Source organism: Dinoponera quadriceps, unplaced genomic scaffold (assembly GCF_001313825.1).
Source record: "Dinoponera quadriceps isolate SergipeBrazil2010 unplaced genomic scaffold, ASM131382v1 scaffold3676, whole genome shotgun sequence".
Lineage (NCBI taxonomy): Eukaryota > Metazoa > Arthropoda > Insecta > Hymenoptera > Formicidae > Dinoponera > Dinoponera quadriceps.
In genome coordinates, this window is record NW_014559267.1 from 546,434 (window position 1) to 574,307 (window position 27,874).

The 27,874-nt window shown below is 43.8% G+C and overlaps 1 protein-coding gene across 3 annotated transcripts in view; it reads left to right on the top strand.

Moving 5' to 3' along the window:
• The window catches only part of LOC106750285 (attractin), a 38,196-nt gene continuing 10,322 nt past the window's right edge, over positions 1-27,874 (top strand). For all 3 annotated transcript variants that reach the window (XM_014630518.1, XM_014630519.1, XM_014630520.1), the window contains exons 1-2: positions 1-602; positions 24,980-25,327. In XM_014630518.1, the coding sequence (XP_014486004.1) occupies positions 241-602; positions 24,980-25,327 (710 nt within the window). In that variant the 5' untranslated portion in view covers positions 1-240. The remainder of the gene's footprint in view (positions 603-24,979; positions 25,328-27,874) is intronic.

Consider the following 27,874-nt stretch of genomic DNA (forward strand, 5'->3'; position numbering starts at 1 on the left):
TGGAGCGGGTCGCGAGCGGTTGCGAAAAGAGAGGAAGAAGCGGTAGAAGGTCTGCCGGGAGAAGAAGAAACAGCGGTATCGGCGGCGGCGGCGGCGACGGCGGTGGCGACGACGACGACGACGACGGCAGCAACAGCAACGTCAGCATCGGCATCGGCGGTGTCTCACAGTACGCCGTATGCGCGTCCCCGCTCGGTGCGTCGCCGTCGGCCATTGTCTCTGACATGGAAGCCTACCAAAATGGCAGAGGTCGTGCAGATGTTTTTGTTCCTATATAAGTCCAAGTACCGTCGGAAAGGGCAGTGGCGGCAGCGACGACGGCTGCACGGCCGCGACGAGGCTGCTGCCGCGGCGCGAGATTGCCGGCACGAGCGGTGCCATGGCGCGATCGCGCTACTACCGTGGCCGTTACTGTGGGCGGCACTGGTCTGCTGCTGGGTGGTGCACGTAAGCGCCGCCGCTTCCACTTCCTCGTCGTCGCCGAGTGCGGACACGGGCTGCGACGCCGACAGCTGCCTGAACGGCGACTGTGTCAATGGCACCTGCGTGTGCCGCGAGGGATGGCAGGGCGCGCACTGCCAATTCTGCGGCGGGAAAGTCAAGTAAGGAGAGACTCTCTATCGATTTTATACTTGTTAGATCGGCTACGTTCAGAAAAGGAACAAAAAAAAAACAAACGACCAGTGAGCATTCAGTGATTACCGGTCTTTACCGTTAGATCCCTAAATTGGACCAATTGTGCGGACGAATTGATCAACCGTTGTATAACCGTTGTTTTCTGAACGTAGTAACCGTTTATATCGTTCCCCTCGCGTCTAAGGTCGCTCCTCGTGGACGTCGCTCAGGGTGGTGTAGCGATCTGTCTGTCTGTCTGTCTCGCTCGCTCGCTCGCGGTCGTTGGTCTTTCACGCCGCACCACGCGGCGGCGACTCCGCTTCGGGCATTCTCTTTCCTCTCTCTCTCGCGCTCTCTCTTTCTCGTGCGCGGCTTTGTTACTTGTTACATCGGCCTCGTTGTCGAAGCCGTGTGCGAAGAGCGCTCTTTTCGCTGCGTCGCGCGTTCTTCGGACTCGCCAATTTCAATACGCGCGTCGATACGCGCGCCAAACGTGTTCATGCGTGCACAAACTTGACTCGATCTCTTTCGAGGTCGTGTAAGTTTTCCTCAGAGGGGGAATCGGTCATGAATTCCTTTCTCCAGCGTGAGCTCGTGAAAAGTGAGAATTTCCTCTCAAACTTGAGAGCATCTGGAAATGTTCGTCACTCACGAATTTACGCTGGAAAATTTACACGGTCGATGAAACCGTCGAATTTGCGTGAAATTGTTCCCTTTTTGTCGCCTATTTGCCTAAGGGAAAATTGCATGATCGTTGTTTAGGCGAGGCGATGATGAATCTTTTCCTCAGCAGCGATCACATAATTTTTCATTAGGGCTCAAAACGTGAAAAATAAACGTTTCTAAATATTTTCGAATTAAACAATTTCCATCTTCCTCGAGTTCTTACTAGAGAAAAAGATTCACGATTGCATTCCCTAGAAAATCATGAATCTTGCGCGGCTCTAGCGTGAATTCGCGAACGATGAGATTTTTTTTTCATCTGAAAGCACTTGGAATTTTTATTTCTCATGTTTCTGCTCTGATGAAAAATTATATGATCGCACCTTGGCATGAATTCGTGAGAATCTTTCCTCTTCGTATGTTGTCACATCGGAGAGTTGTCACTCTCCACGAGTTCACGCCGGAGGAAAAGATTCATGCTCGACCCTCGGGAGAGACGACATTCGATGGCCGTGTGCCACATTGGACGCAGCATCAAGGCACACGTAGCTGCGTGTACACACGCATGTATCTCTCTCTTTCATACACGCATACACGCGCGTGTTTTCGCGTGTGTAATGCCGTTCTTTCCGTCGTGTAGCATCGCCAGCGCGCGTTGCCGTACGCGTCAGAGCGCGCACGGTCCGTGTCAAGTGCAACGGGATCTCGCCACTTTCTAGGTCGTTCTCGTCGCTTCGATCGCGGGTTCCGGGTGAGCGGGCGACGGAGGAGAGAGATCCACCCTCCTCGTACGCCGTGTTGCGCGACGTAAATAAACGCCTGCGTGAGTACACGCGTGCATGCATGCGTGCGAGCGTCTCGCATCCATCTCCCTGTCGGGAGTTGCGTTCCCCTCGCTCGTGCTTTCGACAATCCTCCAATTTTCCTACTACTTTCCGTCCCCGCACTGCGTTAGAGAGATCCCACTGAATTTTAGGCCTCAGCTATATCTCCACCTAATTTTAACGAAAAAAAAAAATATATATATATATATTAGCAGCAATATGTACATCAGGTCATTATCATTAACATTGGCTGTTTCCCAGCAAGAGAGACAGCGAGAATATGATGTAAAATTGTGTTCAACACAGCATATTCCAACAGTAGCGCTACCATCTAGTCACTTAAGTCACTTTTTGTCACTTCTTCTTGGCAAGTCACTAAAAAATTCACTATCGTCCAAAATGGATTACTACAGACACTTTCTTTTCCAGAGCTGCCGTCAAAATTTTATAAAGTATAGATGTTCTACGTGTATTTTTGTCTCGTCTGCTGCCTTCTGCGTTACCTTTTTATTTGATGTGTATTATTTCAATAGGCAATGAAACCGAAAGATGATGTTGTATATCTTTCCAAGGCTGAAGTTCATTTTTTATTTAATAAAATATACTTGTCTCGTTTAATAAACTGCTCCGAAAGTGTACTTTTATTGTATATTGTTCATGCCCTTAGTCTTTCCTTCTTATGAACTTTCAAACCGTACCATGAAAAGAACTCTTATATGCTATCCAAAGATAATCCTGAGAAGGTAAGAGTAAACGTTACTATTTTTGGCTTATCACTTAAATAGCTTTAGTTATTCTCAGAGTATGACAAAAAAAAAACGTCACTTTTGATCACTATTTCGATGTCTCAAAGGTCACTTTTTGCCACTTCCTGCCAAGAAGCAGTCAATATTTCACTTTCTTTTGTTCCGGTGACTGGATGGCAGCGCTGCAACAGTGACACAGTGTTACACTGTTCGACACAGTAAAAGTTTAAGTTTCAGCGTGTATAGAGCAATATATTACAGATAATATATATTACATTACTTACAAACGGAAATTCACGGTTAAATTCCTTATGGGGATACTGTAGCCGTTGACGAATCACATCTGATGGTTCGATCACTTACAGAATTTCGGCGTGCGCGAGGCGGTTCGACGTTCGTTTCGATGTTTGATGTTCATTTCGATGGCTCGGATCCGTCAGTTTTGCGGAGGTACGTTGCGTCGCAGAGGCTCTCGATCGTTGCTCGGCGTTCATGGGCTCGTGTCGTGCCATCTAAATGCAATCGTCGCGAGAAACCGGCGCGCAGAGTCGTTGATTATACACGACGCGGTGACACTGACCGAGCACGTCAATTGGAAGCGTGAGATGAGAGGCCGACAGCCTCCATAGAGGAGCCGAAATTAGATTCGTGCGTTGGTTGAGCGACCGACTATCTGGCTATTCATCCGATCGACCGGTCAGCTAGCCGACGAATCGAACGATCGGTCGAAACGTTTTGCATGCGTGAGATATCACAGAGATATCGAGATCACTAATATCGACTAAGCGACTTCGGATCTCCGAAACTATATTCGGGACTTTTTGGGATTCGGTGAAATTGAGGAACGAATATACATTCTTGGTTTCTTTAAACGACCGAAGAACACACGTGTGAACGCGTTTCGATTCACATTGCGTCTTCTCAAGGAAAACACAGGAGAGATTAATGTATGAGTGATAAGATTCGATCTTCCAGATCGAATTGGATAAAGTATGCTTCGTGCTTTCTCTACCGTGTTTACACACGAATTTCACACCGCGCGCGCGACACGCCTTGGGAGCGCCGGATGTTCCGTTCGCTTCGTAGAAAATGCCAAAGGTACAACCTCGTCCGATCAGTCGTCGCCACGTCGTGACTACGTTGGAACGCAAGATCGTATCCCACGGCATACGGTGATATCCGGCGGATATTCTTGGATACGCAACGAACGTCCGTGGGACCGTCCACCGCGTATTCTTGGATATTCACCAGGCCGTATTCAATGAGGATGTCGCGAATGAACTTTCCGCGGCTGATTTTCTGATTTTCCTCAGAAATGTTTATATCGAATATCTCAGACGCTGCCAGCGCGAACGTATCTCGGTGACTATTCCCGAAGGTTTTTACATATTCAAAAGACGTTTAGATACCTGTAAAATAAGTGGGTAGATTTGCAGATAAATAATTGATCTTCTCCACACACGGACGTGTATGTGTAAATATTCGCTGCGATTATTTTAGGATTCTCTGCGGGATATTCGATAGAATATCAAATATCCCGCGACGTCTGGTCTCTGATCTATTGAGAGCAGTGCGCTTATCGAATAATAATAACGAGGAATATAGGACCGTGAAGTAACAATTCCGTGGGAGAGTAAAAAACGGCCGTTTGATGAAAGTTTGATCGTCGAAACACGAGACGCTTAATTGTTTAACAGCGGTATATGTTTGTGCACGCGCGAGGCAGCTCTCGGGTTCTTAATAATTTATAAGATATCATTTCTCTTGACGTTCCACGGGCGTCGTTGGAATATTCCGAATTTAGCTTTGAATATCGCGCGACTTTGCGTTCGCGAATATCTCGTTGCGCGGAAATTGCGGCACGACATTTCCTCCGGCGGGAGAGACGAATTTAACGGCTCCCGACGAGTTAGGTGAATATCGGTTTTCGAATTTCGCGATGTCCCGTGGAAAAGAGAGGGAAAAACATAAAAAAAAAAGGGAGGAAAGGGAAAAAGTTTCCGCGAGAGAGAAACCCGACAGGTTTGTCAAGCCCGCGCGATCGCGGTCGGAGTTTCCGTGCGTGTGAGATTTTCCGCCCGGTCTCTGGAAAGTTAATCCTAGTTCGGAGTGTGTTGCTGCCGGTAGCAGTGATTGATGGACGTCACGGGCGTGAGAATAGACCGTGAGCTTCATCATCGTCTTCCTCCGTCTCGCGTTTCTTATAATAATGCATCACCGTGCGCCTTTCAGATCACCCGCCGCGTATTAAAACTGTCGACGGGCCGACGATCCCGGGAGTCGAGTCGCGCGAATATGATTTCGGGAACAATCGACTGTTCGTTCGTCGACGATTCATCCGAATTTCACGAGTACCCGACGAATTATGTAAATCGAATTGTCCCGAAACCGCGACGACATTCTTCGACATCAAGCCGAAAAGTTTCAGAATCGTCGGAAAGAGTAGATTAGTATTTCCGTTGGAACAGAGGGAAACGAGAGTCGTCGCGTTCTCTCATGTATCATTGAGTCCTCTTTCTACATAGAAAATGTCTTGGGATCCGGTCCGATTTTCCAAAATAAAAATGGATTCTAGTTGGGTAATCTACGCACACAGATACAGGTTAGAATGTAATGCTTTAAACATATTCAAAAGGAAAAAAAAGGATTAGTGTCAATTTAAGACTCATATCCTCGCTATGAATTGGTGCTAATTTTTTTTTTTTCATATACGACTCTAGAATTACAAAGAGATTTTACTTAGTTATCCCCGATATTTCCCCAAAGATTTTTTCTGCTTTCCATTTCACACTACGATTGAACAAAATACGTGAAACACTAAGTATTTACGCTTTACAAGCATACACATACGTGCACACATGTCACACAGCACGTTATGAAGCAGCAACAAATAGCAGTATTAATTAGTAATATTAAAAATATAACCTCGATTATATTAATCTTCCAATCTGATATTCGGTCAAATTGTCCCTCGACTCTGGCGATGACACTCGCACGAAGCGAATCGCACAGCAGCCAATCAGCATCGCGGAAAAGAGGCTACATCCCATGCCTGGGATAAAAATAGAATTCCCAATTGGTGTAACGCAGGGGGATAACCAGTTTTAAGACACTTTGAGTATTCTAATTGGAATCCACGCTGTGAAAATCATGAGAAATTTCTATGCGGGTTACTCTTCAAGTCGGCCCGAGCGACGAGATAGACACGGGAAATAACGGTCGTTTTTCCGATCGGTTCCTCCGTTTTCCCTGTTCGTTCATCGGTATCGGGCGCGCAGCCTTCTCCAGGTATTTTCGAGCACGCGGAGGCAGCTCGGTGAAAACGACTGCAACGTCCGCGCGCGCAAATTTTCACTCGCGATTCCCCGATTAATCGATCTGCGTCTGCAACGAGCGACTTTTTATTTGGTCGCGCAGCAATGCACGTGACGAGAGCGCGTGAGGCAGGAGAAAGAAAGAAAGAAAGAGAGAGAGAGAGAGAAAGAGAGAGAGCGTAATGCGACGCTCGGCAACGAGGCGAAATTTCGCGTAAACTACACGCCGTGCTGCAAAGCGTGCGCAGATCGCGTTGTAAACCGCGTCGCGTTGACGGAAGACGCGGGAACGAGAGCTCCTCGTTAGTTCGCCCTCAGGGTCCAGTCGCGACGGCAGTCGGTTACTAATTATGTCTCTGCAAAGTTCTCTCGCACCGCGTTCTCTCGTTTGTTCAACGTCGCGCCCTTTATGTATCTCCGCGCACATACCGAAGAGGTCATTGAAATTTCTCCTTTTCGAGCCCGAGATCTCCCTTTCAAATGTAAACTCTTCACATTGATGTGAAAACGTGCCAACTCTTTTGTTCTCTTTCGGCAGTTTCAAATTCCCTGCTTGTCGCGAAATAAATATCGCGCGTGCGAATATCACTCGCTCGTCGCCGCCCGGGACATCGTGTTGACACGTGCAACGATTCGGAAGATGTTCGGATAATTATCGTATTGTTATTTCCGTGATGTAATATACTCGAATTACGTCCGTCTTACACGATAAGCGTTCCGAGCTCCATCCGAGCGTGTTATCTGCCGTGCATTTTTCTCGGCCGGCAATAAACAGCGCGACTACTATCGCGATATCCAGCCGTTGATGTGATATGCTATCACGCATGTGCGGGGAACAGAGAAGGAAAAGAAGGACATAAAATGAACGTGACACTGGATGATGCACGCTCCGCGCTATCTACTCGGCGAACAATAGGAAACAAACTTCCTATCTCCATTAGTCAGAGTTAACTCCCCGTGAAATATCGCGTAATCCTAAAACTATTCCACGTCGCTCCTCGATTTCCATGCGAATATTATTTAGCCGGCGCCACCGGTTGCTGTAACGCCGGCGGCGCGCCGTTGGAATTATCTATCGGTAATAAACCGCATTAAGCCGCGAATTTAATTAGAGTGCTCGCGCATGTGTGCTCGCCCGAGAATCGCATCGACTCGTTTTAATCATCGGCGTTAATTTCTCGCCGTGTCCCATCGGATTTTCCCGCCGCACTACCCGCGAAATACCCTTGCGTTCTCGTTAGTACACGCGCGCGCGAAACGAAAGAATCTGCGCGGTGTGCGTGGAATATGAAGGCTCTGCCTCTGTTCTTGATTTCCCTCTGTTCAAGGCGAAGAAATTTTCGCCAAGTGTGTCTCCCTCCGTCTCACAGACAATCGAACACGGTACCCCTATTAAGCTGGACCCCCCTTCCATCGTGTTTCGTTTTTTTAGATTTCGCGTTTTTTTGGGGGGGGGGTTCGCAATTTTTTGTTTTGTTTCGCAGTTAGGTATCTCGGTTAGGTTTCGCCGTTAGGTTTGCGGCTAAGTTTCACGCATAGGTTCTTTGCATGGGTTTTGCACAGAGGTTCTGTGCATAGGTTTCCACGGCTAGGTTTCGAGTTTAGGTTCGCCTTTAGGTTTTGCGTTTTTCTAAGGTAGCCAAAAGAAAGTGGGTAAATCTAATGTTTTTTGCGAAGTACCTGGTATGACGTTTTGGTACGTGATGGTATTTTCGGTAAAACGTTATATTTCCGAATTTTTTTCCGGCTATCTTAGAGCAACAAAATAGCAACAAATTTCCATATAATTGTTTTTTTTCGTACGACCATCCTAAATAATTTTTTCGTTATGGGGGGGTCGAGCTTAACTGGCCCCACTCATTTTAAACGCTATTTCCTGCTAAACGGCTGGAACAATAAAATTGTGATTAGGGCAACTAATTAGCACATAAATAGCACTAAATTTTTTGTTTAGTGCGAACTCGATTTGCGATGGTGGGAGGTCCTGCTTAATAGAGATGAACGCGGCTCATCCTCTATAACTAAAGTGATTTTTTTCTTCCTGAAAATCTGTTTGCGCACTGAGGAAAATTTCCACCGGATAAACCGATTAAATCATATATCTTGTATTGTTATTTTTATTATCTGATCAAGTGATGGATATCTTTACCTGATGAAGTATCCAATGAAGTTACCAATGCAGATTCGACTTCCGACTGAGACGTTATTTTTAATCGATAAAAGAACCAATGTTAAAATTCGTTAATCAAGGGAATGGGTTATGGGATTCTGTTTAATTGAATTACATTACTGGGATTGATTCGTGGAAGGTTGATTCGCTGCGTACGATTATCCGACGATACTATCGATGTAGGTACGTCATACACGATGAATATTTAATTCCTTCCACAATAAAAATTTACTTATCTCTATACGAACCGCGATTAGATTCTTATATGCCGTTACTTCTTTTTTTGGTTAATCACTAACAGATTCGTGTTAATATATTCTTAATTTCCCGCAGGTATCATATGAGTATGTTAGTTTTGCGGATTTAGTTTCCAGAAGTGTTAATCCTCAAATATTTTAAAAATAGTTATTTACGAGGAAATACGTAACAATTTTCCTAAGACTATCGTGTATTGTAGCAAAGAAATGTCGCTGTCAACTTGCACATCCACGCACGTAAATTTAAATTTTACACTTCTAACAAGATTTTAGAAGATTTTTTTCTAAAAAAAAGTCGGTTTTGGTGCTTTTCTGCTGATTATATAACGAGAGTTTTCTTTTTCTCGTGGAATTTGGCAATGAGTGTTTTTTTTTTTTTTTTTTTTTTTTANACAATAGTCCGAAGAATAGAAAGAGAAAAACCGAGCGTAAAAACGTATTTAAATACGTAACGCGTCGGTATCTCTCGGAAAGGTTAACGAGGTATACACATTTTTAACGGTATGCTCAAGCGATCTTAACGAACACTCCGACATCACGGGATTACCTCGTAATAAAAGTGTCATCTCCGACTTTACCGTCCGGACTGTGTTTCTCATTTTCCTCGCTGCGACAAAATTCCCCTCATAATAACAATACTTTCCGTTCGTGTTCGCATGCATGCGTACGTTCTTCCAGATTCGCAATTCCGTCGTCGTCGTGAAGCATCTCTTCGCTCCCCTGCCTCTGCAACCTGCCTCCCTCAACCACCACCACCACCACCCTCGGTATCCTCGTGTCCCCCGCATCGATTTTGTTATCGCGGAGGAGGTGTTTTGTTTCATACCGCGTATTACATTATGCATAACTCAAGCTACCAGCCGAGGCGGGCGCGCCGTCTCTCCATGAAACCTCGCTTCTGTCCGAGCACGTGCAGCGGCTTATGTACAAATATAGGCGACTAGGCATGTGCGGGGCGTTTCACAAGCGCGACAAATTAATATCTCCGGGAAGTACCGATCCTCCTCCGAAGGAAACGCTCCGAGTAAGAGTCGCGAGCGAGGTTTCCCAGGAAGACCTTCGGCCGTTGGATTACTTTCACGAGACGCGCTACTGCGCCGTCGTTCTCGTCTCGGGAAGTAACGACGAGGATCATGAGTTCTCTTAAAAATAAAACTTGCTGTCCGTCCGCCAGCGAATTTTGCAGCGGACATTTCGGAGGGAAATTCGTCGTCCACTCGGTTTTCCCCGATACTCGCGCGAGTTGTTGCGGATTGTCGTCGCGTTTGTAAATGCGAAAGGGGACTACCTAAGTAGGCGCGAATTATCTTTAGAAGCGTCAAGGTGGCGTTAGAATTTCGACTCGGGTATCGTTTCGCGCAAGTGCGGCGCAACGCACGGTAGATTTGTGTTATCACCCCTCTCCCGTTGAATGAAGATCCCCTTTGAAACTCCAGACGCTCTCTTTTCGTCCGAGGAATCTCTCTCTCTTTCTCCCTCTCTCTCTCTTTGAAATTGATACTTCGGCAGTAATTAATGCGTCATGCTTCGCATGCCTCGCTCCGTACATGCGCACATATGCCGCACGATGCAGCACAATAAGGGTACATCCTACTTAATTCTTTTCTTTAATAATACACACGGCGGCTCGAGACAGCATCGCGTTCCCGTCTGCATATTGAAATACAAATCGATATCGTCGTTAATATTTAACATCGCCTCGCCGATGGCGCAATGCTCGCTATTGATCGGCTATTTTGCGCAAAATCAATGCAAATGTTAACTTTTAATAGCGGGACGAGCCCGAAGGTCACAGTGAAATCGGCTTACCGCACGGTGCGATGCCCTTACCGAGTTCGCGTATTTGAAATAATCCCAACTTCTGCGACGTACCTTTGTTGTTAAGCTCGCCCAATTACCATTTCATCGTGGTCCGCTCGAAGTCGACCGGGGAGGATAAAATTTTGCTCGTTAACTGCCAAGCGAGCGCCAATTTATCGGAATCGTCCAATTTGCGATTGTTCGGCTTCTTCCGATCTGAATCCGTGAAAGCGAACGGGACTTCGTGGTAGTGTATTTCGCGTGTATTCCGACCGGGGTCGGTCGTAATTACAATTGCGCTGCGAGTAAAAATATGATAAAAACGATGGACATAAGCAATTTCGATACGAATCGCGCTTCGTTTACCCGTTATCTATGTCGCTCGCTTATTTATTATCTTTGCGTACCTTTGTTCAGTGAAATTCCGCCGATATATATTTAGAAAACGAGCGTTCGAGAAGCGCTCCGCGATACTCCGGCTTCACTGGGACGGTGCCGTCGTGAGATACGCTCGTCCGAAAGAACGTAGAGAGACATTCTCGAGGGGAATGCCGAGCGACGCGCCGAATCCATCCTAACGTGACGGAGAAATATGTCGAGAAAGCGCGGATGATTGCAGTGCGTGCGCCGGCTCATTAAATCTCGCACGATGAGACATTATTTCGCGAGATATACCCGGTGTCTCACGAAATACCTGTCCTGCAACCGGACATTTTATACGTTTTAAATACGCTTTAAATACGTTTCGTCAGTACGTTTTTTTTCTTAGAACGGTATTCATCATCCAATCGTACGTGTTTAAGTTTGTCTTAGGTCCATTTTATGATATGTATTCAATAAAATGCTCCTTGTAGCATTACAAGATGAACTTAAGGAGGGAGAGAGAGATCATAAACATGTATAAATGTGCTTTGTATTATCTATATATGGTACAACCAGCATAGTTAATCAATGTTACTCGTGCTGATAATTTCAGTTAAATAAAGTCGTACCTCGCAGCGAATGCATTTTATCTCTGACAGCCAGCTTTGAATAACGACAGCGAAATTTGAACTAGCTTCAATTTCAAGTACAAAAATGTTGAGGCATAAATAATTCCCGAAATATAAATGAATGAAAAAAAGCTGGGTTTTTCGCAAACTAAATTTCGAATAAATTAAATTTCGAATGGATAACAAAGTTATTTTCACCGAGAAGTTTCAAATGGATTTTACTTTTATAGAAGTTTATTCTGAGTTTTAGTTACAAAAATATATATTTTGTTAAAAACTCAAAAGTTGCTATGAATAAGGATCTCCCTCGATATTTTCACACTTGAACTTTCGCCTTGAATGTCCCGTAGGATCTGTTACGTTAAGAACATACGTTGATTCTGCGACATCCTGTATATTTTATGATCTTGAATATATCTTATTAAATTTAAAGATTTTTAAGGGTCTTTAAATGATTAAAAATCGGGGACTGCAAATCCCGGCCTGATAATCGCGATCTCTTCGACCGAATCCGCGCGCGAATCGATTTTTCTTCGCGCCTTCACGCCGCACCTCCGTGCAATGCGCGCAGGCACGTGCGAATCTGGCCGGGGGCCACACACCGCACCCACCATGTAGGCGCTCCGGGGTCAATCGTGTTCGCGGGTCGAGTTTTGCCCAGTACCCGTGGCCGCGACCGCAAACTGTTACGTCTCTCAGGAGGCGGTTGGACTCCGGCGAAATTGGAAAGCGTTCCAAATGTCACCTCGGCCATAAAGCCTGCTCTCGTGATCCCGACGAGAGCCTTTCCGTCCACACGATCCCGCCGTCGTCGTACCTGATCCCGCCGTCCGTAATGAAATCGATCGAGTCGCACCGAACAAGATCCTTGAACTGCGACCACGAGAATTTCAGGATTTTCCTCACGCGATACGAAGACCGACGGACCGGCGCTTTTCGAGTGAATTTCCAAGAAACTCTGTTGTTAACAACAAAACTTCGCGTTTAAAGTAGTTGTTACGTCAAACCATTTTCTCAGAAATTCGTTGGAAGTTAAGCTGTATATTGATGGAAATACTACCTACACGCAGGGTGTTTATTATTCGGAAAAACGTGGAATTTTTAGGGTATTTGTGTATGACTGGAAAAATTGCGAAATTCTCAAGGAATTTTATTGAACATCGAGGAATTTTAAATGGACATTTGTCTATAAACCAGATTATTGTACTGTCCATAGACAAATATTATGTGGTTGACTGAATTTCGTTTAATAATATTTTCTTCATTAAGAATTATAGAAAAAAAAATAGTTCATGATTTTTCGATTTAATTCTTAATTCATTTTTCAAATTTAATTATTGAAACTCGAGTGCTTCTTAATCTTATTTTATGATTTATATACTTATAAATGAAAAATATTCAGGATTTGGCACAATAAATATGTTTATTTGCAAGGCATATTTAAGAATATTTTTATTTTACCTGGAAATTTTAACAAATTGCTTGAAAAATCAGAAATTTTTTTTCGATAGACATCTTGGTACGCAATAAAATTAGAAATCTATTACATAAATAGTTAAGTAAAGTTATAGAAAAGCATTTTTTTTTTCAGTTAATAATAAACTTGTATAGAGGGGCTCTTAATATCGTCAAAAATCCGCCATTCTATTGAAAAAACCTGGTGGGAGTCCTCATAGGATATCCATGGAATCCCATGATTGTCTCTGGGGATTTGCGCCAAAAACTCAGGTCCTAGGCAACAGTCCACATAAATTTCTGTATGAATTTTCACACACCATGTGGATTTCCGCATAGACTTTTAATACTCTACATGAATTCCATTGGATTTCCGTGGGAATCCACCTGGAAATTTTCAACAGGGCGTTGACCAATTACCTTGACGGAAAAAATTAACGAAAAAGTTCGGAACAGAACAACGGCGATAGCGGAGAGAGGGAGTCTCCGTTCTCTGTCGCACTTGAAAACTTACTCTCTCGCTCTACGTTTTACAATTTGCAGTGTAAAATAACGAAAATGTCCGCTGTATTTTTAACATGACACTTGCGAATGTTTAATTCGAGGACTTCGCGCGCGCGACGGAAAGACCGGCGCGACGTTACCCGTAAGTATTTCACATTTCGCACAAAATTCGCTCTGCGCTCTCTCTCTCTCTCTCTCTCTCTCTCTCTCTCTCTCACTCTCTCGCACCTACTCCCCTTCCCCCTAATTCTTTGTCGCGAAATTTTCATGCCGCGGGACGGATGCAAGCGGCGCGGAATGCGCCTCTCTCTCTCTCGAAAAAAAAAGGCAACGAACAATCAGCAATTCTTCGAGCACTATCGAGAACGCGAGTTCGTTATTCCCGTGACACCGCGGCGGCTAAATTAAATCATCGTCGGCACCGCCGATTGTCATTCATATTCCCTTTTTTCCTTCGGACGTCGGAAAAGTTACGCCGCCATTCGTTCGTTCGTTTCACAATGCGCCCGTCGTCGCTTTCGAGGGCTGTGTCAATACCACCGTCCATTGACGAGTTTACGCATGTTACGCTTGCTCGTACAACGAACCGACTCGCCGTTAATGCGAGCGCTCCAAGTTTGAGTGGAAGAGATCATTCTCGTTTTCTCTCTCTCTCTCTCTCTCTCTCTCTCTCTCTCTATGTTCCATCCTTCCCCCGTTGCGCTCGAATGCAAGTGGGCGAGATTCCTCACAAAGCGTCGCTTCACGCATCCTGTTTCGCTTGTCGGACGCTATCTCATTTAAGTCACGCGATTCTGCGGCGACAAAATGAGAGAGAGATAGAGAAGGAGAGCCTTTTCTGTTGTACAAATCCGTTAGACGACGGATATTTTTCAAGCCGTGCTATGTGTATAAGTATTAAGCGTTTCTCTCGAGGTGCGCAATAATCCTTCGACGACGGGAGTGAACAAAGATAGGACAGATAAATAGATAGATGGAAAAATAAATAGATGGATGGATATGTACGTTCATAATCGCTCTGAGAGAGGCTGGCTCTGTAAAAGAGTGCAAAAGAAAAGAATTATTAATTGATACACAGTAAGAAACAAATTTTTGGTATTTGTAACTATAATCGCATAAGTTTAAGAATTATAGTCAGGTGAGCAATTTTGCTACTAAGTGTGTATTATATTAATTATAATGCAAGTGCTAATTTTGAATAGTTCTCATTTAAAAACTATCATTCAAGTGCTATTTTAACAAACGGAACAGTTACTCGTCCAGTGTCAAGAATCTTCCCGGTGCACTCCACATAAGGTTATCTTAGGACACCCTGTATAACTTTATATATGCATATTACTGCTACTATTTCGTGGGTTAAATCCAGAAGAGGAGATAGTTGAGTTGCCGAAAACGACTATAATTTTAACATGATTCCTATCAGTATGTGTGTTTATCGCCGCGTTCCATTTGCTCGATGCAAGTGAATGATACGGTAATTAAACCGTTTATCTCATACGCTCGTTAGCTGAATCCGTGCGCTCGGAATTAAACCGGTTTCGGGCGCGGTAACGTTAACGTTTGCTGATTTTTGAATGGAAACTTGTCCCTCTTTCTTTTCCCGGCGTGCTCGGCCGCGCGATGCCTCGAGAGCGAGAGAGAGAAGGAGAGAGAGAGAGAGAGAGAGAGAGACGTCGATCTCTCCGAGCCGGCCGACCTCTTTGCGTTATCCGGCGCCACGATCGTTCGGCGTTTCTAACTAAATCGTGCGCGCACCGCGACGCCGGGTCGATATACTAATAAAAACCGGCTCGGGAACCGGTAGAATTCGCGACCGTAGATTAACGAACCGTCCCGGTGTCTGGCACGCGGCAACGGCGGCTGCTGCTGCTTCGCGCTTTCCACGACGGTCATTTCGAACAAGACTCTCGTCGTGAAGAATGAAAATTGGAATTGACGAGTTAACGAGGCGTTTATCTACGCGGGTGAGCCGACGATCTCTCCTCCTCCCCCTCATTCATGGAGCGGAGTTTCAGCGCGTAACTCCCTCGCGTCGTCCGCGGTCTTTCGATCCGCGATCTTAAGTGATCCACTTAGAGTCGATTAAAAGGCAGATTCGACGACGACGAACGGCTTACTAATCATCGAGCCTTTGACGAAAATTCTGTGAATGCTGAGCGCCTCACGCGGAGAATAAAATCCCACTAATGGTCGGCCCGTATCTCCGGACGTGTCGACGAACGACGGACGTGACGTTCAGTCTACTAACGAGAGTAACGAGAAAGGAAAGAAAGATGGAACTCCCGTAAACATGATCGGAAAGTTGGATCTTTTTGAGTATTTGAAATGTTATTCATTACGCCTCGAACGAATGCGCGAAATCGAAGGATTCGAGGAAAAGCGCAAAAACTGACAGAGGTACTGTAAACCGACATACCCATGTTTCTCGGCTGTGAAGTACTAAACTTTGTCGGACATGAACTTTGTTTATCGTATACACAGTAATTAGAGCTGAACCGATAGTTTTCGTTTACAAGCGTATTCGGTCGTGTTATTAATAATTTATTTGATTTCTCGTTGTGCCGAAGTTTTGTTGAGCTTCTTATGAAAATTAAAATAACAAATCAGCAATAAGTCATTTATTTGATAATTGTTGTTTTATAAGTTTTGGAACTTTTAAATCACTTTAGGCCTTGCACCAATCTCTGCGTTCTCTTTTACTACGTAAGGAAAGTTAGAATTAGGTTGTTCTGCGAGCCGAGATATCTGAGTTTACTAGCCTTTCAATCGACATAACTGAACTTTGCTGTGAAATATCATTTCGCAGAATACAGTTGAAGCTGCCGATGGCTTTTCCTCTGTTTTTTAAGTTAGAAAAAAGTTTGGGTATTCCTTTTCGTGTATTGAAAAGGAGCAAGATATATATAATATACATATATAGATATGTAATATACATATATATACATATAGTATACATATATATTTTCTTATGAACCAAATATAGTTCTTATGACCAGAAATTTTGTTTCCTTCAATCAAAATGCATCTGGCTCCCTTCCTTTGTTTAGTATAACCAAACTTTTTTTTCCGCATGAATATGTCAGTTTTGGGACCTGATTTCTAGAAGTGTCAATCCTCAGATATCTTAAAAAAAATAGTTACTTGTAAGGAAATATATAATAATTTTTACAAGACTATCATATATTTTGATGGGAAAAAGTTTGGTTTGCTTATACGTACATTTTAATTTTACATCTTCAACAAGACTTTAGAGTCCAAAAACAAAATGGTATGTCGGTTTTGGTGTTTTTTCGCTATGGATACACACGTGAATTTATTGTTCACGTTTGCATCGATTTGTTCCTTCATCTCGCAATCGTGCTTCATTTTTCCCCCCAAAGAAGATTCTGGAAAACATCGCCGTGTACGTCGTGAAACGCTACATTCCACTCTATTTCTTCGCTCGTTATTCTTCAAGTCGTATCGCCAGGATCAATTAGAAAACGACAGGCTAACAATCAGATCGACTCAATCGTTTAATCTACTATTATCAGTTTTTTTCCTTCATAATCAGATCGTAATCTATTATTATCAGTTTTCTTTCTTGCACGGGCAGACCGTTCTTGGCCGGCGAGCGATGCGAGAGATCGAGATGTGTGTCTAATAAAATTTTATTTCAAGATGATCCCGGCGCGAAGCGTAAACGTAGGAAATTGCCAAATGGCGTTTGAAATTGAACGATGAGCGAACGGTCGAGCGCCGAGGCCGTTCTTCAGACTAATGGCTTTGTTTTATTACGTTGTTGCGTTTACGGTAAACTGTTGACTCGTTGACGTCAGCGACAGAAAATTCTAATTACGAGAATTTCTTCGAAGAAAACGTCTCATTAGGTCCGCCTCGTCTTCTTCTGTTTTCTTTTCCTTTTTATTTTCTTCCTGCACAGCTGCACTCCCGCGCATTCGTAGCTTCTTCTCCGACCCGCTCGATCCCACCGGAGCGAGTGTGTATCTTCGTCTCGATTTAAATACAGAAAGCGTCACAAAGTGGGATGAACAAACTCGTTAGACGGTGAAGTACCTTCTGCGCGCATGTGCGCGCGCGCAAACTTGTCTTCTTAATTTCGAGATGCCGGAACGAGCTTAAAGAGTTATTAGATTTTTTCTCGTAATTGCGAAATCCGACATCGCATGAAATTTAATCGCTCACGATAGAGGCGCTCCGCGTCGCGTGACTTGCCGTCGAACTTGACGTAACCGACGTGCACAATTTTCTGTTACTTCATATGTTTCCTTCCTACACCCTCGAATATAAATCCAATGTTTTGCCATCGCCATTAAAAGGCACCTTTCAAGCTTATCTCCCATTCTTGAGCACATTTCCGACACGTTCCGCTCAGAGTCGTTAAGGAGCATCGGGGCAAAGGTGGATGCAATTTAACAGCCGTGACATCCCCGCGGAGTCCTGCACTTCGTATCAGTCCCGAGGTCTCGAGTCGGCATCGAATTATATTTCACCGTAAATCACGATGAGAGTTCCATTTTACAATCACGTTTACGCATTAATGCGCCCCTCGTTAAGTCAAGAACGCGTTCTCTCCTGAGAACGAGAACCCTTGCCTCTGTCTCGTATATTTCGCATCTGAAGGAAGAGAGACTGGGTGTTAGTGTGAGTTAAATTATATAGGAAGATAATAATGCTTGACGCGCCGAATATTTATCCTTATACCTTACCTTGCTACTATTCCTTGAATTAAAACCAGAAGAATGAATAGTCGAGGCCGAAAATGATGATAATTTTAACGGGATTTTTTTTCAGTCTACACTGAGAGAAATTACAGTTATTTTCGGCGTTAACTGTATCCTTCTTGTAGTTTTACCAAAAATAATAATAGCAATATGCATGTAAAGTTATCATTACTGACTCCACAAGATGTTCCAAAATAACCGACGTTTACTGACGTTGTAGACTTATTGGAAAACTGGTTCTCCTCACTGTAATTCTTTCGCTATGATGATTAGAGTTATAAATACCAGATATCTTCAGATCAGAAAGACTCAGTCAGTCTATAAATCCTATCTCCTGTATACCTGCGAGTTCGCTTATATATAATTCATTCCTTTCTACCTGGTCCGTCCCCCCTTTTCCTTTCAACCATGTTTTTCGGGTTTTCGCTCGCGACAGCTTCCTCGGCCGGATTTGTCGTCGTCGTGTGCAAGTAGAGAAGTCCGTGGCGCATCTCACGGTAAAATTACCCGAAGTGTGTCCCATGGCAACACATTATTCCTGAATGGTCCGTTTCCAGGTTTAATCGTCTTATTTTAATCTGGTGCAATGCGAGATTGGAAATACACACCTAAATGCGGCGCTCTCGGACGGGGTCTTAATCCGATCATGGAATGATCGCGTGATCGCACAGGATATCGAGAAATGTTCGGCTGAATGACGACAAACGACGACGACGACGACGTTGAATTAGTCATCTCGCGGATTCACCTCAAATCGGCGCAACGGCGCGCGCACGATCGAACCTTTATTACATTTCTATTAAATCGCATTCTCCTCCGAGCCGCCGCAAGGATATATTAATAATGACCGATGTAACCGATATTAATAACTCTCTCCGCTATCGCAGTATTTTCTATATCTAATCGTCGGTTCCCCCTAACTCATTAATTACGATGGCGTGATAGTCGCGACGGAAAGAGACGCGATTTTTCGCCGGATTAATCGGTATTCTTGGCAAAACTCGTAGAATAATGCAAATCTTCTCCCCTGCAGTGTTGAATATTCGCATCGCAAATTCAACCACTGCGGGTAGCGATCTTGGAATTGATTTTGAGTCCGAAAAAGAACTCACATCACTCTTGCAATTCTTCCTCTTTCGTACATTTATTTTCCTCTTGATTCGTGCCGAGTACGATAAAAGTACCGTTATTTAAATAGAACTCGAGTCCTTTGAGTACGAACAGAGTTTGGACAATGGATTTAGCTTCGAAACAAAATGATGAAGTCGAATAAATCTGCATTCAATAGCAAACCGTGGAACCGATAACGTAGCATATGTTGTTCTAATGATTCGAGCGTTAGTTTCAGTAACATTGTTATTCCGAATCAGGAAAATTTGGCTGCAATTACGACACTGTTGACCGACACTGTCAGCTTGACAACAACGGCATTTTTCTCTTCCGTGTAATTACACAGTTTCAATGATTTCGTAGTGAATGTCTATTGTGCCACGTGCCGTTCTTCCGCATGAGTGCTCGAGCCGGAGATAACGAGTTGTTGACACCGATGCGCAATTTTGTAATTGCGCAATTGCAAGGACGGCGTTCCCGCAGCGAGTGCATCCGAAGATACGCTCGGATTCGCGAAATATCGCTGAAAATCGCGTCGAGTCCCTCGTGCGTCGCGTCGCCTTGAATAAGAAAAGAATCTGTCATAACCGGTCGGTCGTCGAACTTGACGTCCGTGACTCATCCGTCGATTCATGGAGAAACGTGATTCCACATCCGCGAGGAACAGCGCCAGCCGAGACTCAAAGCCGTTCTTCTGGCCGTTTCGCGCGCTTGCGAAGCGCGTAATTTCGCGCGGTCATGCATCATACCGATGATAACCGAGCCGCCGACACCCGATAAGAATCTGAAATATATCATTTTGCGAGCGCCTAGAACTGTCTAACGTGTCTGAAAGCGCGTCTCGCCCTCGCGATTAATCAACCTCGCGTTGCACGGGCTATCATTTGCCGACTGCTACACCGCACCTCCACCGTGGCTTTTCCGAGCTTTGACGCTCAGACGCGATAAAAGGAATAAGGAACAAGGAATAAAGTACAGGATAATTTATACGTGTTGTAAACATATCTTAAGTGAATAAAAAGACATTCTATTTAGTAATAAAACAGATTTAATCGCACGAAACTTCGGCTTCTCCGACTTTTGCAATCTGTATATATGAGCAGGCCAATTAGACGGTAGGGTCACGTGGAATTTTCTAGTTATTATGTAGACACCGTAATGTATAGGCAACACAGAAGAGTCGGGTAGGGCCGATTCATACCGATGCGCGTCCCAGCAGCAACGTATTGCAACCGCAACACAGTTGCGATACGCGCGCTGCGTAATCCGCTCCCGACGAAGGTGCGGTAAATCTCTCGCCGTTTCTACCGGTGCCGTGTTCGTGCGTTCGCCGTTACTTCGAAATTTCCAATCCGAGACCGGGCGGCGAGTAGTCTCCGAGTTTTCCCCGCGACACGCCTGTCGAAAGAAATTGAGCGATTAACCGCGCTATGTTTCACCGTGGAACGCTAGAGAGAAGGTTTTCAAATATTTGAGATATCTTAAAGGCATCTATAAAAGGGATTTTTTTTATAGATATCTTTAATAAATATCTTTGAAACGATCGCTTAAAAATTTCTTCTACCTGGGATGCCGCGCGCGCGCGGCTGCAACTGCTTTTAGTCGAACAAATAGAAATACTAAATCTAAAGGAACTTTTTTCCCTAGATGCGCGAATCCCGTGTTGTTATCTGCGTGAAATGGCGTCTCCGAAATTCCGAAAATTCTTTTTAATCCCCGACAATTAGGAGACAATTTTGTCTTCCACGACGCGCGCGATTGTAATCACCGTTGCCTTTGATTTAATTCGCCGCGCAGGAAAGGGCGACTCTCTCTCTCTCTCTCTTTCGCGCGCACACCCAACACTCATTTACGTAACGCAAAATTGTTTGTGATAAAATAGCCGAGGGATAAGATTACAGAGCTAATGATGAGAATCGCGCGTATAATATTATCACGTGTATCGTTGTGCAACGTAAATATGCGGCTGCGGCTGCGTAATGGTTTATAGTATCGGCGTAGTATCGTCGTGCGCGCGCGCGCCTGTGACAATTCATAATAGCTGAGACGCCTCCGCGATTTTTCGCCGATCTTTTTGCACAGCATATTATTATTCCACGCCGCGTTCTCTTTTCCTCTCTCTTCGGCGTTTGCGGCGTTGAAGGCGCGGCCGGCGCGCGTCTCCCTCTTATTAAAGCGTAGATGTGCCGCCGGCGCGTCATTATCCCTCGCGACATATCGATATTTTTTCACATGCGCGCGCGCCGTCTCTCCCGATGAAATTTTCTTATATTTTCCACCCGGTCGTGTTACTTTTGTTAAGATTACCCACGGGGTACTCGCGATTATAATATTCGCGTTTCAGGATCATTCGAGCGCCTCTTAGCACGCCTGATATCTCCGGTAAGAAAGGACAAAGCAGGACACGCTCTATCGACGTGGTTCTTCGTTGTTTCAGCGAAGCACCTGTGAACATGTCATTAGGAACCATGTTCTTATCGCAGTGTAATATTTTGACATTTAACTTCGCCTCTTCGCGAAGTCCTTCCCGTCTACCTCTGATATTTCGGGATCTCCAGTTGACAGTTGAAATGTTAAAATTGATATCGAGCGAACTCTTCATATTGAGAATAATCTATAATAAAGTGTCTCATATTTGATTATAATCATAATATATAGGCCATGTCCCACTTAACGCTCGTAACGATCGCGAGCATCGTTCCGTTTCTGTCCAACATTCAGGAGGAACAAAGATAGAATGATGTTCACGATCGTTACGAGCGTCAAGTGGAACCTGGCCGTAATGAAAGAATTATATGGTCAGGGGAATTAATAAACCCTTTGCGGTGATCTCCGTCGCGTCATCTCTCTCTCTCTCTCTCTGTGATATTTCGAAATATCATTGACGATCGAGAAATTAGAATTGACTTCGAGCAAGCTTCGTACTCTATACGTTTCTTGAAGCGAAATTTGAATTGGAAATCAGAATGACCATCGAATCACTTCGATTCAAGTGATTTCTTACTCATGCAAGGTCAGAATCTTCCACTCGGGATCGTCGAGTGAACAATTTCACTCGAAATTGAAGGGTGACTCCAATGTATTCCACCGTCACTGGAACGTTTATTCATCCTAATTCAGGGATTCTCGAAGTCGCGAAACATTTTAGAATGTTAAATTACACTTTATTACTTCGCATATAGACCTTCAGTCTATTTTTTCCTACAAGCTGTCATCAATAGAAATAGGAAACAAGCGCGTTTTTCGCACACACACACACACACACCTCATGTATCTAAAAAATTTATAAGGTTATTAATATGCTATTGCTATACTGTAGTTGCAACAAGGAGTTACAGTTAGCACCGAAAAAATTGCTATAATCTCAGCGACGATATTTTTCTCTCAATCTATTTGAGGCGCGCGCGCCAATGTCGATGTCGCGTATTCGTCACGGAAATGCAGGTGGCTGCGCCGGCCGGCTGCGTTAAGATGCAGCACTGCACTTTCTCTCGGCTGGCCGAACCGGGAACCGCCAAGGACGCCGAGCGTTTTCCATTCCGTCGGCTTCCGGCCACGCGCCTCCGCCGTTATTATCGGCTTGCGAGCGGTCGTTGAAAAAAATAGGAAGCAATTAATGATGTTAGCCGAAGCTCTCTCTCTCTCTCTATCTGATCGGCGATGACCCGTTGATCTCGCTCTTCCGTGTCACGCATCTGACGCATCCGCCCGAGGTGTACACGTCGACTTGTGTATGCATGCGAGCGAGCGATCGTTCGTCCGGACTCGTAATTAAGCCGAGTCGTTCGCGCCTGGAGGTGTCATTAATTGTATTAACGGTAATTCCAATCGCACGCGAGAGTTCCCGACAGTACGCGCGAGTCGAGGATGGAGAGAGCGCGGTCGCGAGCGGCGGACGCAACAGGCGTTCGTTCTCGGCTCGAACTCGCGTCGACGAAGACTGGGAGGTAACGTTCGCCGACCGATTCGTCTGCTAAGCGAGATTATGCGTATTATGGATATTAATTTTGTGTTAATCTTTTACATATTTGTTTGTACCTTTTAATATATTCACCTTGTATTAAATTGACACAAAACTTTGGTAACTTTGTTTAATCTGTTCGAGACACGTAAAATGCGTCAGATTTAACGCCAAATTTTTTTACCGTGTTAAAACAGATAACGCTGTCTAATCTAAAACATATAATTTAGCTATTGTATACACTCCGTTGACATTTAAAAATGAGGCAACGAATCAAAATTGTGGATACCTTATTCCATAAAAGAGAAAAACAGAAGTGAGCATTACCTCATTGTCTGGCAACTAATTGTAATTTTTCATCTTATAAATGTAATTTCGTTTGTTTGACCATCAGCTAACTTATTTATCTAGTATTATCTAATCACTAGGATAAGTGAACGTTACATTACTGATTAGTAACGACGCAAATTTTAGACACAAATTTTCTACCTCGTGGTTGGATACCAACGAGATTCGTTTTTTTTACTAGAAAATGGGGAGTATATACAGGAAAAGTATGTTGTTATATCAATAGAATTGCTCTCGAAGTTTCTTGGAGTGGAGCCTCGTTCGAAACAAATGAAAAGTGGCAGTATTTTCATTTGAAGCGACACTAAAAATATCGCTACTCGAAATCGCGAGAGTGAATGTTTCACTCGAGCTTATAATTAAATTCCGAGTGAATATTTCAATTGATTGAAGTGAATTTGTTTCCGTGAGGGGTGGAACGCATCAAATTTACTATTTTTGAGTGAAACTAATCACTCGACCATTCGGGACGGAGAATTCTCTCCACGCGAGAAAACTTTAATTCCTGTAATTGAATACGAACTAGTTGAAAACTCGATGACAAGAAACGATATCTCTGTTAACGCCACTGGGAACATTCGTGTAAACATTCATCTGCATTAAAGCTTGGTTGAGACAGCTGAAAGCGATTGGCCGAGTAGAAACCTCTTATAGGAATATTTCTGTTCCTACAATCAAGTATTCGTCTGGCCCTCAGGCAATAGAATATTTTTGGTTGTACTAATCGAGCTGTTTTTTCTACAATCTTGAAAACTAGGAGGAAAACCGATTTTTTTTCTTATTTTTCCGAGTTTCTTATCTTTCCTACAGAAAAAATGAACGTGATTTTAATCGAATATTTGTGAATTTTTCTAAACGAATTTTTCTTCTATATTTTCTATCTCTTCTTCCTTGGGGCAGAGAAATCCGCGGAAAAATGGGGAAACCCGATTTTTTTCGAGCTCTCAAAATTATAATTTTATATACGAGTGAAAAATCAGATCGAATCAAAGTGTTCAACTTACAAATTGATCGACAGCGTCGTAATTGGAGTAAATATTCTCGATTCAGTATCAATATTATCGTATCACATACATACATTGTTTCAATAATTCCAACAGTGATATTGCTGTTGAGTCAAGGAGATTAAAGATCAATTACGGCGCTGTTGACCAATCCTATTGATATGACAGCAGCACCTTTTTTGCTACACACACGCGTACCGCACTGAGAAAATATCTGTCGGTACTTGTAACTTTAATTTCGCGTGAAAGCATTTAACTTGTTTATTAAACATCATTTCTGCGCATAAGTGAAAGAATTATATGAGAATCTTTTTTTTATTTAACGTTACCATAAGATTAATGATAACAATTTCACGTGCGTATCGCCGCTACAATTTTTCTGGTTAGAACCGGAAGAAGATATAGGCGTGAGTTGCCGAAAATGGCTGTAATTTTCGTGGGATTTCCTTCAGTTTGCCCTAAACCGAGAAACGTGTTTTGTCCTTCCGGCAGATTATTGGAGAATAGCGGGAGCATCCACGACGGCTTCGGCAACTATACGACGGACGTGAAGTGCTCCTGGCTGATCACGAGCGAGTCCAAGTCCAAGATACGCATGCACGTGGAGCAGTTCGCGACGGAATGCGGCTGGGACCACCTATACATCTACGACGGTGACAGCATCGAGTCGCCGTTGCTCGCCGTCTTCTCCGGGCTGATGCACAAGGACGGTTATCACATACGCCGCGTGCCGGAAGTAATAGCGCGATCCGGCAGCGCGTTGCTACACTTTTACTCCGATGTCGCGTACAACATGAGCGGCTTCAACATTACATATAAAATCAATGCTTGTCCGAGCAGGTGAGTGCGCCGCCCGCGGTCTACCCCTCTCTCTCTTTCCGCCACTTTCTTTTTCTCTCTCTCTCTCTCTCTCTCTCTTCCGTCTTCCGCTTCATCGAGCACGGTAAAGATATCGTTTCGGCTCGATCGATTTCCGTTGAGAAAATCACTTAAGTAAAATCGGACCACGTTCTTCCCGACGACGGAGCAGAACGTTCTCGACGTGAATACCGTACGCGCATTCTTCCAACACTCGTCTTCGTTACACGGTAAAAGGACTTCTTTGGATATCTAATAAAATTTCTCTGATCGAAACAAACTTGTCTCTTGAAATGAGAGCAAACGAAGGATCGTTTTATTCGACAGACGGGTTTGTTCGGTTTCTCAAGCAATAAAATATCTCTCTTTACGTCAAATAACGCATCTCTCTTGTATTTATATCCAAACATTGCAGTGCGTGTCACGAGCAATAAATTATTCGAGAGAAGTAACACTGTGTTACATAAAAGTATCAAGGAATTTCCTCGTTTTTTTAGAACAACAATGTATAATAATTTTTTTTACTGAGAACGAAATATTATTTCCTATGGATAATACTATTTTTTTCTACCAAGCACAACACGATTTATTCTTAATTAAACGAAATAACAGTATTTTCGTTTGAACAAAAAATGATGTTTGACATTGAGTTACGTTGTTTGTACTAAATAAATCCAAGTTAAACGTATTTAACTAATGATCCAAAGGAACCTTTTTCTCCGTTTAACGTAAAACATGGGCACAACAATGCGACACCTGAGGATATTTTAATCTGGTGGTGGTCCGAAGGCACACACACACATACATACACAGAGAGCACAGATAAATAACCGTGGCGTCACGGACGGTTGATACCTTTGTACCGGACAGCACTCACGAGATAAGGAGAAAAAAGCGGGACGTTTTGTGGAATTATCCATATTAATGACGCGACTTGATGGGCCATGACATCGACTGACCTTAAAAGCCGTCGCGAACGAACGAACGACTGTCGCAACGGCTCCGCCAGTGGAGGGAACGCGGTCCGAGAACACGTGGTCGGCCTGGCTAGCCGCGTAAGGGATTTCCAGCGGGTGTCTTATGAGCGCGGCATGCCGAATGTAAGTCAAGTACATTCTGCGGTGGACACGTCGCGAGCAATAACGCGGCCTCCAGGGAGAATAAATCGCTCCCGAACGGAGGACGAGACGGGACGAAAGAGATTTCGGCGATGCCTCCGCGCCGCCAGATGAACAACCCTGGGATATCAACCTGGAGAACGCGTAACGACGCGAGTGCAATCGTCAATATAGCTTGTAATCGGGTCACTCCCGGCTTAGGAACTTTATCGAGCTTCCACTGCGCGCGGGAAGTACTTAGCTTGATCCGTGTCACGTTTAATAAACGTTACCTATGGTCAGAGAATCGGAAGAGTGGGGGAAGAGGGGGCATGACCATTCGTGCAAAAAACGTCTGCTGGGTTCGATCGAGGGTGCGATGATTTTTGTAATTAACACGCGGAGAAAACGACTCTGTTTTGTGTGTAACTGAATTTTCCGCGGTCCGTTTGGGGGGGGGGGGGCAGACAAAAACTCGGTTGTAGAAAAACAGGAATGGGAGCGACTCACCTTTCTTCATTTATTTGGAAACTTTTTATTTTTTCTCAATTAAAAAAAATTAAAAAAAAAATTTTTTTCTTGCTAGACTTTTGAACCTTTTCGAAGAAAAAAAGTTTGATCGCCAAAAATTGTGTTTAATAACTAGCTTTTTTTCAAGATTAAACGAAAGATCCAAAGAAAATAGGAAGCCACAACGAGATTTCGACGACACAATGTTCGTAAAATGAAGGGCTGTGACTTTATTTTTAAGCTATTGTCGTCACGTTTGCCAGAAAAACAGACAATGACCGGCATGTGCGCAACAACAGATAGTGTTCTATTAAAATTGCAGTGGAATCATTTGTTCACAATTTTGCCCATGTTTATCCAACCATAATTTTTGTTTGTTCACCAAGCTAAAACGTGTTATTCACGAACCCGGGAAAACAGATGATGACCGTCATGAGCTTATCTCTCTCTTTCTCTCTCTATGTTTTATTTAGATTAGATATTATTGAATATTATTCCTAATAAGTCGACTGACTAATCTGTTTTCGACCTAAAAATCTGTTATTTAAATTCCCTTTATTTCTACAATTTGTTTTTACGTGACGAAAGAATCTGGGATATTTCAATATTCTGGAAATATGTACATATTGCAGTAAGGCTTAACTGGACTTAAGTGTTTAAAAAAAAGTACACAAAGAATTTAACTTCTCTTTTTTGTGCAGAGTTTTATCGCATTTAAATATGTATTTAAGACTGAATTTAAAAAGCCTGTCACATTTATTGCCGCAAGGAAAATGGAGAAACCGGGAAATTCGCGGAAGAATTAGAAAAAAAAACCCGGTTTTCCTCCGAGCTTTCAAAACTATACTGTCGCGATACTTTTGCCCGCGGATTCTCTTCTCTCGAGGAGTCCACCGCCGAGAAACGGCTTCTGCGACAGCTT